Genomic DNA, 20,492 nt, shown 5'->3' with positions numbered 1-20,492 from the left:
GCAGGAGCCAGGAATGTGTCAGCCCAGCCGGAAGGGAAGGGCCCCTTGCTCGCCTTGATTCGTTCCACTTCTAACTCTGACAGGCTATCCCACCGTGATGAGACAAAGGCCCAGAAACTCACAGGCCCTAGGAGTCACTGCGGGTCCGCAGACGCAGGGAACGCAAGCATTCTGAATCAGAGCGCTCCCCCAGACAGAGCCAGCCCTGCAAGCTTCGCCTGGGGCAGGCCAGGCAATTCTTCAGTGCTGCAGGGACAGCCCTCCGAGAGCGGCAGTGTTGGTGCTGGGCTGACTTAAGGCAGCACTTCTGGAACTCTGTGCAGAATGATGGTCGGAGGACTCGTGTCAAGGCGCAGGGCCGGGGGCAGAAGGCTGGGTGGGGTGAGATTCTGCACCACGTTTCCGGTGACGCCTGCTCCACGGACTACATCTTGAATTCTAGATCTCAACTAGATCCACATTAGACTCACGGGGTCGGGGGGACTTTTAGAACCGTACAGGCACCCAGGCCTCACTCCTTACTAATTAAATCTGAATGATGCTATAGGGGCCGGAGCGGGGAGTGGGGTGGGCGTGAGGAGGGCACAAGGGGAAGTCTTGATCCGGGCTCGATACTGTTCTAAAAGCTCCCCCAAGTGATTCTCATGTGGTCAAGGTTCAGAACAGCTGAGCTCAGGTTCACCTCATTGTTAAGCAGGGGCCCAGCCTCGAAGGAAGAGGTTCCAGTAGACAACCGGACTTCACCTGGTTTTGCCACTTTCAATTTTCCCCACCGAGGACTTCCCTGGTGGCGCAGTGGTTAGGAATCCGCCTGCCAATGCAGGGGACACGGGTTTGAGCCCTGGTCCGGGAAGATCCCACATGCCGCGGAGCGACGAAGCCCGGCCGCCACAACTACTGAGCCTGCACTCTAGAGCCCGCAAGCCACAGCTACTGAGCCCGCGTGCCGCAACTATTGAAGCCCGCGCGCCTAGAGTCCCCAGCAGGAGAAGCCACCGCAATGAGAAGCCCACGCACCGCAAGGAAGAGCAGCCCCCGCTCTCCGCAACTAGAGAGAGCCCGCGCGCAGCAACGAAGACCCAACGCAGCCAGAAATCAATAAATAAAGTGAATTTTCCCCACCGAACAGTCCCGCCACTTACTGAAGGCAGCTTCCTGCCACCCCTCATTTTAACGGTGACTTTCAACACAGCAGATGAGCGGGAAGGCTTTTCCTTCTCTGCATATCACCCCAATCCCTGACATGGGGTTGTGTACATGACAGGCTGTCAACATGCTGCTTCACGATGATGAGTTTTACGTCCTCTCTCTGACCCCAGAGAGGTGCTGATAAGCAACTACTGCACCAAAGGAGAGAAGAGAAGAGAAGCGAGGGGCCCAGGGTATTCAGTGACTGAACAGCCCTGAGACGGAACTGTCAGCCGCAGTCTACTGATAAAACAACTCCAGGAACGAGCTAAGAGAGGAATAAAGCTTCTTTCAGATTCTTAATGGCAAGAAAACAAACTGCAATTTTCTTTCAGCAGTTGATCGGATTCGACGCATTCAAGTGATGAAAGCTGATGATTCTTAATTCAGACCAAAATAATATCGATACACAACCACAGACAGTTCAGCACTTTATCCTCACTCGTAACCTACAAAGCGTCAAGTGTGCCTGAAAGAGTTTAATAAATATAGTAAGGCTTAAGGTGGCGACCGTTTTGAGTGGAAGAGTTTGCTTTCTCACACAGCAGCTGGCATTCAGAATCTTTAAAACCTGAAGCGTTCACCGCCTTACCGTGAGAGGCACAAGACAGAGCTTTTGCTCCAGTTCCCCCCGCCCCCGCTTGAAGCATCTTTGTACTATCTTCCTTCCTCCCACATCTGATGGACAAACGATGATACAAACATTTTTGACAGGTTAAGAGAATGCAGTTCTCTTGATTGGTGTGACCTGAAATGTTTACTGTTTCAGTGAAAAGCTGTTACTGAGTCACTGGACCATGAGTAATGCAGCTTACAAATAAATACAGCTCAACCCAGTGGCTTCAGAGCTCAGCAAACAGCAAGAAGGGCTGTTGAACACACCGAGGAAGGGCAGCAGGGAAGTGTTCGCTCTCTTACACTGTAAACTGGAGGCAAACCCTACCTGTGAGAAAGCCGCCAGCTACACACGGGTCCTCTCATCTCGCACAAAATACCCGAGCAGGTCTTCTCCAGGGACCCTCTCATCATGCTCTCAGTACAAATCCTTGGCCGCAGGGCCTCAGGGCCAGGCTGTGAGGAGATTGCTGAACGCCTCCAGGTCACCTCAGTAGAAAGCGGCCCCCGAAACGGCCCGAGGCCCCGTGCCCAGGCAGATCTCCCTGCCTGCAAACTAAACTGGCAGCACAGGTCCCACTGGCCCAGGGACGCCCACAGCGGGGGAGGAGAGGAGAAGCACACGCTGACAGTCGCCTCCCTCCTGGGTCCTTTAGATGGACTCCAGGATCCAGTCGGCGCTGCAGAGCGGGGAGACGGGCGGTGAGGGGTCCCTCGGGGGGCTTCGCTCCCTCCTGTCGTGCAGGGGGCTCTGCTCCTGGAAATAGCCCTCCTCGTCGTCGAAGAAGCCGTTCTCCAGAGCGTAAGTGCAGTCTGAGCTCGACGCAGCCTGGCACGCTCCCTTGTATTCCTGGATGGACTCGTAGAGGCTGTATAGCTGGCAGAGCAAGGACATGTCCAGCTGTCGGAGGCCGACCTTGAGGGAAGGGGCAGGCAGGTAAAAACGACAAGTCAGCACCGCAGTGTCACCTCAGCTGTACCCTCAGCCAGCCATCTGCTCGCGCCTGCACATTCCATCCACGTGGCAAACGACACAGAGCATCACCTGAATGCTTCGGATTTCCAGTTCTGAGAAAACCTTAATTAGGTGATGCCCACGCCTCAGACGTTACTCAACATGTCAGGGAAGGGCCACACCCGCAGGGTGGCGGGGGGGGGGGGGGGCCCGGCACGCCCTGCGGAGCAACAGCTCTGCACATTCTGCAAGCCCCAGCTGGCTTCACATTGGACGGCAAGATTCAAGGGTGTCATTTCCTCTTGCCACGATCAGATTCAGAGAAGACCCACGTGTGCCTGCCCTGCTACGGCCGTCTCTCCTCCCTGGGCCAACAGTCTCCTTGCCACCGCCAGTGGCTCACCGGTCAGTGTCACACACTGCCCCCTGGAGCGCGCACCCTCCAACCAGCTCCGTCTCCAGGCTCACAAGTGGTCAGACTCTCTCTCCTCTGGACAAGAGGACACCTCCTCCCGAGATGGCTGTGGGATCACTCGCCACAGCGGCCACCGAATCAGCCTAGTGAGACCCGGGACCCCTCCAGATTCTCCTGGGAACTATTTCCACAAGTGATGACAGAACCAAGAACATTTAAAAGTCACGTATTTGTTTACCCTCAGGTTCCTCCCTTCCCCGCGGCCCATCCCAGGGAAGAGAGCACAGTCAGGACAGGCGATGCATCGTTTCCATCAATCCCAAAGGGAGAAGGGTTAATTCACCTAGAAATGCAGCCTTGACCAACGCATCTCCACTTTCCTGTGCATGAGAACCACTTGGGGATCTTGCTAAGCCTGCGGGTTCTGACTCGGGCCCCAGGCCTGAGGCCACTGGTGACGGGAACACTGAGCAGTGCTGCCGGGTGGCAAACCTCACGGAGTCTCGAGGGGAGACACTCTAAACAAGATGCCAGATTTATCATCTCTATGCCTCACCTGATGACAAAATGGAATACTTCCTCTTAATCTATTGGGAGGATCAAATGAAATATCAACCATTTAAATAAACAGGAGTCAAATGCCTCCTGTGTATCCAGCGCTAGGCTAAAGGGGTCGCGATGCCCGGGGAACAGGCCACAGAAAACCGCAGGGAGTATCAGAGGAGTTAGTCTTTAATATTACCCAGCAGTGAGATTTTCTGCACAAGGGAAGCTAGGGCCCAGGAAGGAGCGGTCACCTGGTGACAAGACTGGGCGATAAACTCCAGGTCACTCTTTACACCGTCAACCACGCCCAGTCACCAGCCCTCTCTCCAGTACAGCCGAACAGACCACAGAAACGCAGCCGCTCGCACCGCCTTTGCATAATAGCCAGGACGCTCAAAGGAAGACCCAGACGGAGATGCAGGTCCTGTTCTTTCTGGAGCGTTTCCCTTTATTCTAGAATTCCTTCTACCTAGAACTCCTAAAGAAGCTGTTCCCAGGAAAAGACCACGCCACAAGCCGGGGGCGTGGCCTCCAGGCCCAGCTCCGGCACTTTCCATGGCTTTGTTGAGGCCCTTGCCCTCAACCTGTCAATAAACGGAGGCTTCGGGCCAGATAATCTGTGGCAACGCGAACGCTGGGGCTCTGTGTCCTAAACTACCGCTCCTTAGTCCTCAAGGAATGGCGAGCGCCTGGGAGAAGGCTTTCCTGAAGGACAGACATGCCCCAAGGCATCCTACCCTTCAAAGCACACCTTGAACAGGGAAGGCAAACCAAGAGGTGACCGGGCCGCCACAATGTCCCTCTGTCGGGTCAAGACACCATCGCTATTCCTAATGAGTGTGTGTGTGTGTGTGTGTGTGTGTGTGTGTGTGCGCGCGCGCACAATATACGTGTGTATGTCGGAAGAGTGGGTCCCTGACATTTGTGTTTTAAAAATTATGCAGATGAGCCTGAAGTCCAGTTCTATTGAAGAACCAGGGTTCTTGACGGGAGTATCCGTCTGCCTCTCCCGGGCCACGTGTAGGGACTGTCCTGGGCGCCCGGAACCGCAGGCCGGCACGGGGCGCGGCGCTGCATCCAGGGCGCGGCGCGGCCCCGGGCGCCCGCCCGCCGGCCCGGATCCAAGCTGCGAGAGCACTGCAGACCAACTGTTCAGCTCCTGAAAAGAGCGGCAGCTGCTGCCACCCTTGTTTCCCTCTTCACTGTTCTTTTCCACTCTGCTGGCCTGCAGGTTTTCAGCTTGGAAAGGAATGGCAGGGACCTCGGGGCTCCGGCCAGGGCAGCGCCCGCGTGCCGCCTCATTCCTCCGCCCGCTGAGCCCTGATCCGGCCCGGGGTGTGCGTGGCGTCGCCGGGGCGGCCACACTGGATGCACGCTCTCCCCGTCAGCCTGCTTTGTGGGACGCAGTGGTAACTGCAGACTCTCAAGGAGGAAAGGCCCTCCCGTGTCTTACTTCAAACCCCAACAAAGAGGACCTTGCAAACCAGCTAGTTCATTTCAAACCGATGTAATTATTCTTTATACCAAGTCAAACTCTGCGAGCCCTTTGATGCTGTGTGTCGCCGCTGCACATACAAATTTAGTTACTCTCTTTCTTAACCACCTTTTAAATATTTGAGGCTAATCTCTTTCCACCACCTTCACCCCCTAAACCATTTGCCTTCTCCGAGCTAATATCCTCAGTCCTTCCACTATTCGTGATGACTCTGTTCTATTAACCATCTAGTTCTTTCCTCTGGCCTTTCCAAAGCCTTCTCCACGGTATCCGGATCTGAATACAACCACCAAGCCACAAGGTTCAGACCTGGCAAATTCACACGGCCCTACCTTCTCTAGGATTTTATACAGGGAACATAAACTTTAATAAAGGAAGTCATCACACCTTCCAGAGAGTACACCAATATTTGCTCTGAAAGTCATAGCTGACATTCATCCAGAATCCTGGAGACGCTTCTACTGGGTCACTCTGATACCAGTAGGGTTGGGGGAATCCCAAAACTGTTAAGGGAAAAAGAAGTAGCAGGGAGTGACATGCTACTGGCCCAGGTCTGTCACCCTGCTGGGCCACTGGAATGCAGTGGGCACAGGTGAAGGCAGAAGACTAGGCTCCACGGCTCTACAACCCCTGACAGGCTGCAGCGGCCCCGACCTCCCACGATGCCGTGCTACCCCCGAAGCGAGGTTCCAGGCTATTCTCTTTAGGTGCCAAGGTTCTCCAAGGCATTCCCAGGCCTACGTGGGAGACGCACTAGGCTGGGAGTCGGATCATGACCTGGACCTTTCTGCACCGTGGCGGCTGGTGATTCACAAAGCTGCCTTGTCACTGGGCAGAAAGCTGGCCTAGAAACCAAGCCTGACCAGCCCAGGAATACAGCGCAGCCCTGTACATGCCTGTTACACAAGCCAGCGGATGCCAAGCGTTTGGACTAACTGAGCAGGATTGCAGGGATTTTAAAACAACACACGTGCACGCACACGCCCACACCCCACCCAGCTTCTCGGGGCCTCCTTCTTCGGGCGCTAGATTGCACTTCCTCTGATTCACCAGCAATCCTCCAGATTAGCTAGGAGGACATGGGGCAAGTAAACAGGAAGCTAGGAACAACCCAGCTTCCTAGCCAGGACCCCCCTCCCCCAGCTGCGCTTGTTTAAACATTTTCACTTGAATTTTCTAGATGGAAATTGAAAATCCCTAGGCAGCATCCCCTGATCTGGTCTGAACCTATGCTCCCCTGCACCTCATGCACTGTTCAGGCTGAGGCCCCTTCACCCCGAGTGTCCCCTGGCTGTCTCCAGCTACATCTGTTGAAGCCCAGCCCCAGGGTCTCCTCCACTCTTCAGACCTCGATGGGCTCAGCCACCAGCGCTCCTTGCTTTCCCTTGCCTCCTCTGCCTGTCTCATGGCATTTATCACTCCCTACCTTATGCTGTGGGTACACACATGGTCTTCCTTCTCCTACTGTAGGAGGAGCCCAGATGGCAGGGACCCATCTGCCCTTTGGGTCCCTCAGCACCCAGCGCAGAACCCTGCAGAGGAAACGCGGATACTGGTTGCCTGAGGGAAAGCGCCTCGCTGTGGAGACCTCGGTGCCCTCCCAGAGGACGCCTGGCAGCATCCTGGCAGTGGGTCGCACTAGGATCCGCAGGCCCCTGGCTCCAAACCAAGGTCCCCCTGAGGAAAGCCACAGACCGCGTGGTTCTCGCCACGTCATCAAAACAGCACTCACCTCTTGCCTGACAGGAGAAGGCACAAAACCAAGATTCCTTCCTGAGCGCTCGTTACAGAGCCAGCCATCTGCAGCTGGAAGACAAACTCATGCCAGGCCAGAAAGCAGGCTCTCAACACTGGCGCCGAGAGAGCTCAACTGCCATTATGTTCTAGGACATGATGAAATCACCCATGAACAAGAACTTCTCATCCTTCCCAAAGAAAGTGAGGCGGCGGTGGGGGGGGGGGGGCTAGGCAGGGGAACATGCCCTCAGCAAGCCCACTAACCCTCGCCACTGTCCCCACCCTGCGAGCAGAAGCCTGTCACCTTACGGACGTGTTCCCACAGGTCCCTAAAGGACAGCTGCTCTCCTCATTCACAGCTGGATTCAGAAAATGCAGCTCTTATTTGAAAGTGCAATTGAAAAATTCAGACAGGCTCAGTTTAGAAAAACACAGAATTCTAAGACCCTGCCATTTGCAGCCCCTTGGTCTACACCTCTGAGACAATTCAGAACAAGCCACTCGTTTCCATGTCTTTAAACTGCTAGCGTGATTCCTTCCTCTCCCAGGTCAGGCTTCCTGCCTCCTTCCTGAACTTCTCCCACGAGCAGAGCTCCCTGCACGCTGCCTGCTGCAGGCACAGGTGGCTGGCTCACCAACCCGCGGCATCTCCAATGACGGGGCCGGATAATCCTGAACAACGCTCGCTCGCGACGGTTTCAAGAGTTCACAGTGGGCTGGCCCCATGCATACACCTCAGACAGGGTGGTGGTTCCCAGCTGGGTCTGGGATCACCCGGCCTCTGGATATCTTTGGAGGGTGGTGTTGAGGAGGAAGTTCTTCCTGACTTTCAGATTATAATAGAAACATTACCATTAGGGTACAAGGCCTAGAAGATGAAAGAAGACTTTCATGGGAGATTTATGTTGATTGAAAACAAAGCATCATGAAAAATTTTAGGATTTTCTCAGAAGTCAAAAATACATTTAAGAAAAAGAGTCTGTTTTACTGAAGTAACTAAAAACAAAATTTGGGGTAATTCACCGGTGCAACTTCTTCCCAAACACAGCAGTGAGTAGAAAACAAGACAAACATACAAGGAAACGGATTTATTTGTTCCCAGCTCCGTATAGGAGCCTGGGCCCAGGGGAGGGGGAAGCAGATCTGGTGCCAGTGTGGGCAATGAGCCCTCTCCCCTGGTAGTCCTCTATCTGCTATCGCTGTGATTCCTCAACCTAAGATGAAAACTACCCCACCTCACATGGGGTGAGGGATGTACAGATGCAAAGTTAAGCTATAGAATCAGGAACTACAGTACAGGGGGCCCCAAAATATGGGGACAGATGCGGAAAAAGTCTGTCGGGTAAAAGTTTAGTTCGGAACATAACGGATGATAGGAACTTGACTTAAGAAATTATATTACAGTCATACAATAAAAACCAGGCAGTCATTTAAAAGACAGAGCAGCTCTCTAAGCACTAGAGTAGGACACTGACCAACACACACCATTTGGCACGAAAGTTCAAGGTACAGAATAGTATGTTTAGTAGGATCTCACTTTATACATCTATGCACACACATGTGCAAGCTTCTGACTAGAAGAGAAAATGTCCATTAGCAGAATTTACTTCTGGAAAGTGGGACTGGATGTTCACAGCCTTCTGTACTGCTTAATTTTTTTTTCCAACAAGCACGTTACTCCTAATTTTAAAAACTAGTAATAATAGGGCTGCATGCTTGTAAAACCTTTCTGGAGGACTCACTGGCAATGTCTATCAAAAGCCTTAAAACATAACTTTTTTTTTTTTTTTTGGCTGTGTTGGGTCTTCGTTGCTGCACACGGGCTTTCTAGTTGGGGTGAGCGGGGTCTACTCTTTGTCGTGGTGCGCGGGCTTCTCATTGCGGTGGCTTCTCTTGCTGCGGAGCACGGTCTCTAGGCGCACAGGCCCAGTAGTTGTGGCTCGCGGGCTCAGTAGTTGTGGCTCACGGGCTCTAGAGCGCAGGCTCAGTAGTTGTGGCACATGGGCTTAGTTACTCCACGGCACGTGGGATCTTCCCGGACCAGGGCTCGAGCCCGTGTCCCCCGCATTGGCAGGCAGATTCTTAACCACTGCGCCACCAGGGAAGTCCCTCACGTAACTTTTAACCAGCTGACCAGTTCATTTCTGGGGACCGTGGAGTAGAAAATCTCAGCTGTACACAAATAGGTAATCCTCATCCTTGTTCTGTGAGGTAGGTGTGGATTCTGTTACGATGAGGAAACTGACGCCCTGAAAGATGCAGGCCCTTCACTAAGAGCAGGGGGCTGCAAGCAGGTGGCAGGACTCCAGCGTCCATGCCGGACCCTCAGCTTGCCCCGCCTGCACAGACGACACGGGGAGACGCCGCCATGTCAGCTGCGGCGCAGCAAGCTGCTGAGATCACAAGTGCCTTCTATTTGGGGCTTTTCTGAATTTTCCAGATCTTCTACTGTGAATACGTATTAATTCATAACGAGAGAACTTTCAAAGTTATCTTTTGAAGACGTAATGAATGAGTAAGCATATCCAATGAACAGCTTGTAAATTTATTTTAGACAAGACTTGGTAAATGCCCCCAATTTAATGAGAGTGTCTAGTGTGCACCCACAGGACTGGAATGCAATAAAGCAGTAACTAATGGATCGTAATCTGATTTCTGAATAAAGGATGTGTTGACAGAAGGACGCTGACCTGCATACTGTTTAGAAAAGGAAAGTCAAAGAGAACAGCTTCATTCGTGTTGATCTAATAGAGAACAAGCTATGAACTCAGCAGCCGGAGCTGGACAGAGCTGCCCCTGCAGGACCCCGAGCTCCCCGGCATGCTGTGATCCTGGGCTCCCTAAGCAGGCTTCCATCCGTCACACGGCTCCTCCCCAGGGGGATGCACATCAGTCAGCCTCGTCTCCTGTTAACACTGTGGCCCCACTGAGCTGAGGACTGCCTCGGAAGAGCCCCGGTGACTCAGAGACAGCAAACAGACCAGGTGCATGGCCTCGCCAGGGATTAAGCTAGACCCAAAGCTCGGCCCACCTCTACACTCTCCCGTGAACTCCTTGACCAGGAAGGGCAGTTTGAGTGGAGTTTTCTGCTTACACCAGAAGGCATCCGCACTGATGGATGGAGCCCATTCTGCAACTCAGCAGTTCTCATGAAGACGTCCTTGCTCATCTCTGACCTAAAGTAATGATAGTACCAATGAAGCCCATTCCCTCTCGTTGTGTCCTAGGTGAAGATGAAGAAACGCGATCAACTGTTGTCTTTAAGAAACGTCTTTGTACATTCCTTAACCTTCCCGATTACAAAAATAAAATATTCTAACTATTAAAAAGTCAGCGGGGGCTTCCCTGGTGGCACAGTGGTTGAGAGTCTGCCTGCCGATGCAGGGGACGCAGGTTCGTGCCCCGGTCTGGGAAGATCCCACATGCCGCGGAGCGGCTGGGCCCGTGAGCCATGGCCGCTAAGCCTGCGCGTCCGGAGCCTGTGCTCCGCAACGGGAGAGGCCACAGCAGTGAGAGACCCGCGTACCGCAAAAAAAACAAACAAACAAAAAAGTCAACGGCTCATAATTATACAAAGAGTCTTCCGTAATTTCATGCTCTAAAGCAGCAATCTTCAAATGTTTTGGTCTTGGGACCCCTTTATACTCTTAAAATTATCGAGGGTCCCCAAGATCTCTTGTTTATGTGGGTTATACCTATCAGTAGTTACCTTATTGGAAATTGAAACTGAGAAACTTTAATATTAATCCATTCAAAAACACTATACCCATTGTTAATATAAATAACATTTTTATAAATGAGATTTTGTAAATCTTTTTAATCTCTGGCTTATCTGCTCTGTACTTGATCCTTGTAACATGCTTTTTTTGGTTGAAATAAACCTGGCCTCATCCTTAAGGTGGCTCCAGTGTGGACAATGAGCTTTTCATACTGTTTCATTAAAACCCACCAGTCTCGCACTCTGAATGGACCTTTTAACCACGTGTCAAGAGTTGGTTATGTGAAACATGTGGAAAAATGATTCACTGAGTTATTTAGCTCCTCAAAATATTGATACATTTTCTTAGGTACTATTTTGGAAAATCACATTTGTCAATGTGACCACCACATAATTACGGACCCCCGAAAGGATCTGGGAACCCCTAGATGTCCTCAGACCATAATTTAAGAACCACTGTTCTTAACATATCCACTTTTAGCTGTTTAGCATATGTCCCTCAAGACACCATGCATACACACATGTATACATGTGCTGTTTTGTAACTTAACTTTTCCATACCTTGAACACTTATGTTTATTTACATAGTTACCACATTCTTTTCAACAAGTATACAGTATTCTATCACTGTTATTTATTATTATTATTATAGAATACTACTATATATCACTGCAAAAGATATTCTTGTACAAGTACTGTTATTCCCTTGTGTGACTATTTCTGTAAGATAAATTTATGAAATTGCAGGGGAGAAGGCAGAGAAGGGTAATGGGATGCCTTCCTTCCAGTCCTTCCCCAATCCTGGGGCCACAAACTGCAGACCATTCATCAAGGATTTGTGTCCAAGGCCTGAAAGTTCATTACCCGAGATGATGAATGCAAACGTGTATGCAGTTGAGGCTAAAAATCAGGTGGGACTAGAGGAAAAAACACGACTTACTAATGACACGTTGGAACTCAACACACATTTGAAGGTTAGCTTGCATTTTGTCATTTTCTTGAATGATATCCAACTAATTGAAATTGCCTCTCTGCAAGAGCAGATGCAGTTAAGGAAGAGCATCTGAAGCTAAAAATCAGAAAAACAAGTTCTTGGACAATATACAGAAAACTTCGTGTCAGCACCTAGTGTTTTTTAGAAAACTGACATAAGAAGCAAGAGAAAGAGGTTGGTGCCCATTCTGTTTTACAGCGCTTATTTCCCAGAACCCACACCATCACTATGATCATTCTTTTCAATCTTTGCTAATCTTTTAGGTAAAACATGATACCTTATTGTTTTAATTTGCATATCTGTGGTTATAAGGGGTTTTAAACACCTTGCCGTTCTCTTTACCTGCATGAACTTGGCTATTTTATTGCCAATCTTAAGTACAGTTGACAACCTAAGAATACACCAAACACCCTCCTTCCAAGTTTCTAGTCTCCGTGTGTATTTTGGTAATCTTCCTTAGCCCCGCCTCCCCAGGCTGGGACAGGCCTGGCATCCCACAGACGTTACCCCTCCCCTAGAGAGCCCAGATCAGAGGACACACACCCCCTCCACTTCTCCAGTCAAGGACAGCACCTCCCTCCCCGAATACTTGAAGACAGGATTCTCTGACCTGCAAAACGAGGCCAGCCCATGGCTCCTTAGGGCCCATCACGGAAGTGAACAGAGAGCGCTCATGAAAACTGAGAAGGCCACCTCTCTTAAACAATTTCTGCAGATCCGCAAGGAAGGCTAAGGGTTTGTCTCTTGGGGGAGAATGAACATCTCTGTTATGTCTGTGGGGGAATGAGCCACAGGAAAGAAGGAGCAGCCTTTGTGAGCCCTGCCTACTTATCACTTGGAAACATCTGGAGAATGTGGGCAAGGAGTGAGGTGAACAGGAGGCCAGGGCTCTGGAGAACAGCACTGGGCAAGAGGGGGCAAACATCTGACCTGGCCAGTCTCAGGGCTGGTTTCCTGCTCAGGGACTCTGTGATCTGTCCATAAGGTTTCTTACCCAGTATCGTGAAAAATTTAGCTTCTCAAATTGGGTTCTGAAGTCCCTGTAGTGCTGAGGCAGGCATTGCAGGAGCAAAACTGCGCAGCTTCTGACCGCTGCTGGGTGGGAGAAACTGCCTGAGGACTGTGGCCCTCTTCCTGGGCCCTCTCTGAACATCCTTGCCCACCTTGCCTCGAAGATCTACAGCAACGTCAGGCCCGGGCCCAGAGCGGGAGACACTGATGGCTGCAGGGTGCAGAAAGACCTGGGCACTGGCTCTGTAAACAAAGAGGTACCCAAAGTGCCAACAACTGGGGCACTTTTAGAGCCACACTTAACAGATGAATGACTTTAACCAAAAGGGGGAGAAAAAGCAGAAGGGCAGCGCTATACATGAGAGACTTCTGAGTTAGGGAAAATGTGAATTTAGAGTCTCTACAGGGAGGTACAGTAATAGATAAAAGTTGAAAGTGGTACAAAAACGTATCTTTCAATCCTTTACATCTTCAAATCTTAAGACTATAAGTATAGGGCTTCCCTGGTGGCGCAGTGGTTGAGAGTCCGCCTGCCGATGCTGGGGACGCGGGTTCGTGCCCCGGTCCGGGAAGATCCCACATGCCGCGGAGCAGCTGGGCCCGTGAGCCATGACCGCTGAGCCTGCGCGTCCGGAGCATTTGCTCCACAACTGGAGAGACCACAGCAGCAAGAGAGGCCCACGTACCGCAAAAAACAAAACAAAACAAAACAAAGACTATAAGTATGATCTCACTTAGAGATAACCTTGAAAGGGAATGAAACCAGGCCAATGACCCCATAGACACAAGTCTGCTGTCATATAGACTTTTAGCTTTTGCTTTTATTGGGTGGATACTGGGATGGAGACAGGTATGACACAGGGTAAGAATGGCCTAAAATCTTTAAGAACTATTGTAGACAGCCAAATTTCTGATGAACCAAGTCCAAGAATAGCAAACTTACACCCTTCTTCCTTTTCTGCTCCCAGCCCTTTGCATTAGTGGATCTGTCACAAGCAGGTATAGCTGTGCAAGGGTCCTCAGGGGCACTAAGCACACTGCATTAGGGAGGACCTGCCCCCGTGCCCACGTTATTTTATGACAGAGCAAACGTCTTCTATAGGCACCATAATGACCCATAAAAACATGAGGGGAAAAGAATTATACTACTATTGCCAACTGGATCCTTTATGGCATTTAATCTCATTTTCCCAATAAGGGACCTGTAGCCTAAAATAATGAAGAGGCTTGCCCAAGTTATATCACATAATTTGGTAACAGGATTCAAGCTCTTGATGCCCGGCTCATGAGCTTCCCAGCTCTCAAAGAGCTTGTTAAAAATGAAGATTCTGCCTCTCCCCCATTCTGATTCTGTTGGTATAAGAAGGGGCCCAGGAATCTGCATTTTTAGCGAGCACCACAGGGGACTCTGGGGCTGCTGGTCCATTTGGGGAACACCAAGATACGCCATACTGGTGAGAAGACCAGTGGAAACACAAAGACAATACTAAAGGCCAGCGGCCATCCCCAGTCGCCTCTGCCCAAGGTCGACCAAGAACGCTGCACTGGGAGCTAATGCTCTTACCTCAGATGGCATTTCACAGGCCTGGCTCGAGATTGGACCTCCAACCAGAAACCCATTTAAAGACTCAAACCTGCTCTCTGAGACGCTAGTTTCGTGTGTAGGACGAGGACTGAACGCTGCGGGGATTTGGACTACTCAAGCTCATGCCTGTCTCCTAGAATACATTTCACTGCACAAGCTCGTTAGGCCTTTAGCTGTTGTCTCAACTGAAATGCGGGAAAGGTAAGTCTTGCTGCTCTCAGGAATCAAATCCTTTTTCTCAGATTAAATTCTTCACCCAAACCACTGCAGCTCTGGAACTTGAAAGTTCTGCGCGGGTGACTTCCCACTCACGCACAAGTGGGTGACCAAAGTAACTGCTGGACAGTTTGAAGAAAAAAAGAAAAAAAATGAGGCCAAGAGTCTTCAAAGCTACTAGAACGTGCTGCTGGTTTGAGGAGTGGAACCCAAGAAGACACGGACTCCGTGTCTCCGAGGACAGACACGGCCATCTCCCAGCCCCACGCTGAGGCACTCGTTGTGTCTCTCCGCTTCCGTGGGACGCTTTTGAGGACCTAAGCTTGATGCGCTAACCCCACAGGGCTGCTGGCCAGTGGTCTCTGAAGAACCCTGCAGGGAAAGGCGTGTGCCAGGTCCCTGGGGACCCTGAGAGTCGCCTGTGTCCTTCAACCACACGCAAGGATTTGAAACGCCAACCGAGATCTTCTGAGCCAAGCTAGCCTGTCAGCGTGGCAGATAAAAATCTTTGAAACTATGGGGGCCTTGAGGGCAAAGTATTCTTATCCAGAAAAAGGTCTGCGGTAGACATCTAGTATTTTGGCTGTCCAACAGCTGTCCCCTGCTCCATTTCTGCAAATTGTTCTTTCTTTGAAGGATGCCCAACCCCGAACCCCATCCACATGGTTTACCATCATAGTAAAATACGGTCACTTATAGCTGGCCCAGGCTGGCCAGACCCCACCAAGCTGGACCCACTGGCATCCTTCCACACAGTATTTTCAAAGTGGCAGTAAGAAGCGTGGCTGAGGGACTTCCCTGGTGGTGCAGTGGACAAGACTCTGCACTCCCAGTGCAGGGGGCCTGGGTTCGATCCCTGGACGGGGAACAAGATTCCAGCATGCATGCCACAACTAAGAGTTTGCATGCCACAACTAAGGAGCCCATGTGCCACAACTAAGGAGCCGGCAAGCCGCAACTAAGGATCCAGCAGGCTGCAACTAAGGAGCCTGCGTGCCACAACTAAGGAGCCGGCGAGCCGCAACTAAGGAGCCCAGTATCTGCAACTAAGACCCGGCGCAACCAAATAAGTAAATAAATATTTTTAAAAACGAAGCATGGCTGAACCTGGGAGTGTGGACACTTTCGGCAGCCACATTCCAAAATGTAGGGGAAAATTTTTTTACATAAAAAGGAGGGGAAAGGAGAATACAGTGGCCTTCCTGGGTTCCCCATCAACCCTGGTTCTAGTCTGTCTCTGTACACATGCAGCCCTACAAGGTTCTCCTTTTGCAAGAGTTGGTTCAAACTGAGTCTCTATTACTAACACAGTCTTCAGACATGAAAAAATGACAAGTGGTCTAAACTACAGCAATCATATTGCTGCAAAGAGGCCCACCTCTACCAGATGTTATAAGCTTCTTAACACCTAGATACTTCCTATTCACCTCTGTGTCCTCCACAACACTTTATAACTAGCAGATACCTGGTCAACATCTGTTGAATAGGATCCAAAACTATTCTCCGATGTTGGAAAACAAACAAACAAACAACAATCTCAGCTTCTTGTTTTAAAGGACTTTTTCAGGTCTAAAGAGCAAGAAGCATGTGTGTGGCCCTCGCAGCTCTCCAAACGAGCTCGCTAGGGGAGGGGAAGGGAAGTCACAGGAGCACAGAACTTCAGAGTTACCCTGGTATGAGGACAGGAAACCAGCACGCTCAGAGCAGAGCAGGGCGTCGCCAGTCATGAGACAGAACCTCTGCCCACACGGGCGCCCCTGGACACCAGCTTCCCCAGGTTCTGCCCTCACCGTGCATCAATCAGTTATCTCCAGGCCAGACTCTGCCAGCCTCCAGCTCCACATTCTGAAATGTTTAACATGCTCTTCCGCTGATGTAATGGCAAACCACCTTCCCCCATAAGCAGCCACTCCTCCTGACTCCCCTAGTGCTGTGATGAACCCCACTTTCCCCATGATGGATTATCAAGGTTATTACTGCCATATAATGGCACACTATGGAGTGAGGGAAGACATTATAGGATACATCGACCTAGAAAATATTTGTAGTATGTGCCCCCCAAAAGTAGTAAAATGCAGTGATTAAACAGGGTCTTGGAGCCGGACACATCTGGTTGAGTTTGTCCGCCTTAGGTGAGTTACTTAAATTCTGAGTCATATTTTTTAAACTAGACACTTTCAGTACCTATCTTGTGGAGAAGTTTTAAAATTCAAATAAGATGATGTAAGGAAAGCATTTACACTGTGCCTATCGGGAGATACACCCAGATATTAACAGTGACTATCTCCAGGTGCTAGGACTGTAATTTTTCGTTGTTTTGCTTAGCTGTACTTTCCATTAAAACACTTAAGTCATCTCTGGTTCCTCAGCATCACTGTCCCTGACTCCTAACATTGTATCAGCAACTCCTGCAGATTCTGTTTCAGAGAAGTAGTCCCCATTTGATTCTTGTTTCCCATTCCCGGGTCCCCATGCTGCTGGAGGCTCTCACCTGCCCCGACCATACCTCTAGCGTCTGCCAGGCCCAGCTCTCCCTCCTCAGCTCCCTGCTATCACATCAACGCTTCCAAGCCAGCTCTCCGGCTCAACCCCTTCCTTTGCTACTGGAGGCTTTCCGCAACCCACCTGGCCCCGGCCCCCGGCTCCTCGCAGCTGCAATGTCCACTCCTGCGTTATTCCAATGGGAGCGCCCTTCGGGCTGGATGTGCTGCTAGAGTCCTATCACCCTCTCTCTTCTTAAAATCAGCCACCTTCTGATGCCTTCCGCACTACTGCTGCTGGAAGCTGGCCCTCTTTCTGCGCTGGCACAGGACTGTTTCAAAAGGAACTAATTTCATTCTGCCAGGACTTCTGGTTAGGTCCCTTGACACAGAGCTGACCTCAGGCCTTCAGAGTCAATAGATCAACACAAACTACTAGGCAGATAATTCAGGCACGAACTCTCTGTTCTGATCTTGCAAGGGCCCCCAGTGGGAGCCTCAGTTTGAGGTGACCCCTCAGACCCCACCGCCCTAGGTTAGTAAATCTCAAAAAGCCAAAAAACCAGAGTACTTCGAAAGACCTTGTGACGTTTCTTGGAAGGGACCTGTCAAGGCCTGTAGCCATATTTTGTCTTGTTCTCAGCTAAATATCAGACAGACCTAAGATGGCTGTTTACTTTCCTTGTGCTTCAGATAGTTAGGCTTTGAGAGAGCTCTGGTCCAAGGCATAGTGAGAAGGCTGTGGCTATACTTCAGTTGCACCAGGAGGGACCTGGAAAAACACTTTCGGGAAGGGCATGTTTACTCCCACTTGGGAGTGTGTGAGACTCCAAAGCACTTTCACAAAGCAGAGAGAGCTTCACAACAGGAAAAAACCTCTCTGAGGTTTTCCTGTCTCTGTTCTGGTAACTTAACCAGGATGGGTCTTCCTATTTCACCCCCATATTTATGCTGCATCCAAGTTCAGGCTGTAAACATACTCGGTGTACATTTATCTAATTAAAACACAGCTTACCAGCTGTGCAATGCTGGTGTCGATTAAGGTTTATTAATAAATTTAGAACAGTTGGCTTGGAATTTAAGTCATTCTGTAAGAAGCTTAGAAAAATCTTTTCGTAGAGAACTGGAAATCACTTCAGTGGCAGCCACGGGCGGGGGGGAAGACAATATCTAATTGATTAAAAGGTGTTAAGGCTGTTTTTCTAGATTTAATTCTTAGTTTTCAGAACAGATATGCTCCTGAAAAAATTCATAAATTGAATTTTTCTGAAGAATATCTTAATGCACTCGATGCATATTTAAAGGATTCCTATTATAAATTTTTTGGTAAATTTATTCTTGGGGAAAAAGCAGTTTTCATATATCAGATTTCCTTAATAAAGTATTTACCTGTGCCAGGAGAGGGGAAAAACCTGCACTAGGTAAAAGGAATGGGCAAATTCTAAAAAGAGAGAGGGTGGCCAGGGGAAGGTGCTCTGGGGCCCTGCGGGAGGTTTAGAAGGAGGAAGTTCTGTTCTCTTCTAGGCTGGCCTAAGCCTGGAGAAGGCTGGAGAAAGGCTCCCTGCCACCCAAATCCCTGTCCTTGAGTTGCTTCTGGCGTCACCCTAAGTCGTGCGTCCTGGTCCACAAACACCTAACATACTTCCCAACGACTGCGAAAAACTAAGCCCCATTGTTTGGAGCCCGGACACAACCTGAAGAACCTGCACGGGCTTCACCCAGACGGCGAGGATGCCACCGCCCCACTCCTCCCGAGCGGGCTCGGGGTGTCGCCGTACCGCGCGGACACGGTCAGGTCGAGCGGTGGCTTTCACGGCCATCTGTGGGCCGGAGCCGCTCCGCCGTAATCCAATTCTGCACGCGCCGCCTCGGGCGCGGGGGAGGGGCGAGGGCTGTTCCCATCTGCCGTCTACACTCGCAAGGACAAAAAGCTGTTCCTCTTCAGGGCAGAAGAACACAATCGCACACAGCTCTGAAGCCCTCGCGCGCAGCGATGGCCGCTCCCCGACCCGGGGGTTCTGCTGCCCTCTGGGGAGGGGTGACCAGCCGCCCCCGGCCCTAGGCCAAGCGCCAGCCCCACGCCGCGCCTCCCGGGTCTCTAAGCCAGCTGGGGCCGGACTAGGGGAGCCCGGTCTCCAAAAAGCTGCCTTTTGAGAAGGGTGCCCTCCCAGGGCGAGGGTCCAGTCGCGGGCACAGAGCGGACAGCGTCCCTCTTTCGGCGCCGGCGCTTGGGTTAAAAGAGCCGGAGACAGGCGGGTGTCGCGGGGACTTCCGGCGAACTTTCCCGGGACGGCGAGCCGGGAGGGGAAGGACCCCCGCCCCAGCCCGCGGACCTCCCTTACCATCTCCTTGCGCAGCAGGGCCAGCGCGGCGTCCAGATTAGGAGGCTTGGCGGGCAGCGCCGCGGCCCGCGCCCCGCCGCCGCCAGCGCCCCCGCGGCTCAGCTCGTCCTGGATGCGCGACTTCTGCGCGTACAGCCGCTCCAGGTGCCTCCAGCCCCCCGACGCGCCGCCGCCCGACGCCGAGTGCAGCAGCCCGCTCAGGCTCTTGGGCAGTGGGGGCAGCCCGTCCACCCGCAGCCCGCGCACCGAGCCGCTTGCCCCGGGCCCGCTCATTCCGCCCGGCCAGACCGCTAGCCCTCAAGTCCTGCGCCTCCGCCGCCGCCGCCGCCGCCGCCGCCTGGGGCCCAGGCTCCGCGGCCCGCCCCCTTTCCGGCGGCGCCCCGCCCACTTCCCCTCCCCGCCGCGCTGCCCCCGCCCCCCTCTGCGTCCCCGCCCCGCGCCCTCGCCCCCTTGGCGCCCCACCTCCCGGGCTCTCCTACGGCCCCGCCCACTTAGCGCCCACCCGACCTCCGGCGCTTCGGCGCTCACCCCCCGTTCCCGGTTCACCGTGGACCCCTACCCCGTACCCCCCGCGCCCACCCCCACCGCTGCGCCCATCCCCGGCGCAACCTTGAGAACCTCTCGAGACTCCCGCCTCACCCCCGCGCCCTCCTCGCGCGATCGAGCCCTGCCCGGGCTGCCCCACTCCCGGCGAGGTGGGTTCCGCGACCAGCCCCCAAAGCTGCTTGTAAGTACTGATGGGGGAGGGTCACCTCAGACGCCACCCGACGAGGCGGGCTAGTGCGGGGAGTCGGGGTACAGAGGCTCCCCCTCGGGGCGGGCAGGACGTCGGGGAGGTTTGGCCGTGCTGGTGATCCCACCGGCGGTCACCGTCCCCGGAGGCCAGGATCCACCTGGCGGCGTCTGCGCTGACCGAGGTGGGAGGAGGCGGGGCTCTGGAGGCACTAGTTCGCTCCGGGGCGCGCTGGCCTTCTCAGTAAATGGCAGTGTCCAGCCGTGCCGACAGCAGCCAAGAAGAGCGCCAGGTCCACTTTGGGAACTTCAAAATGCGAACGAACACGTCTTTCAGCCTGGCTGTGAACGCGAGGGTAGTTCTCAACGGAAATAGCAGAGTGGAGAACGGGATTATCGCTCAGAAACTGTCCATCAGCTCTGAGGCGAAAATAAACACGATTCACACCTCAGAGAGGGAGAG

At 52.2% G+C, this 20,492-nt stretch overlaps 1 protein-coding gene across 1 annotated transcript; it reads right to left on the bottom strand.

The window, feature by feature from the left end:
• Positions 1–1,018: 1,018 nt before the first annotated feature.
• Positions 1,019–19,593, bottom strand: FAM89A (family with sequence similarity 89 member A). Its single transcript, XM_082854527.1, has 2 exons — positions 19,298–19,593; positions 1,019–2,719 (listed from the first exon to the last, which is right to left on the bottom strand). Exons 1-2 carry the CDS (start codon positions 19,568–19,570, stop codon positions 2,456–2,458), a joined length of 537 nt encoding a protein of 178 aa, XP_082710653.1. The 5' UTR covers positions 19,571–19,593; the 3' UTR covers positions 1,019–2,455.
• Between the last annotated feature and the right edge of the window lie 899 nt (positions 19,594–20,492).

The sequence above is a fragment of the Leucopleurus acutus genome (assembly GCF_964270905.1).
Source record: "Leucopleurus acutus genome assembly, chromosome: 14".
In the NCBI taxonomy this organism is placed as follows: Eukaryota; Metazoa; Chordata; class Mammalia; order Artiodactyla; family Delphinidae; genus Leucopleurus; species Leucopleurus acutus.
Note: the sequence above shows the minus strand (reverse complement) of the source record. Positions and strands in the feature narration are given on the sequence as shown.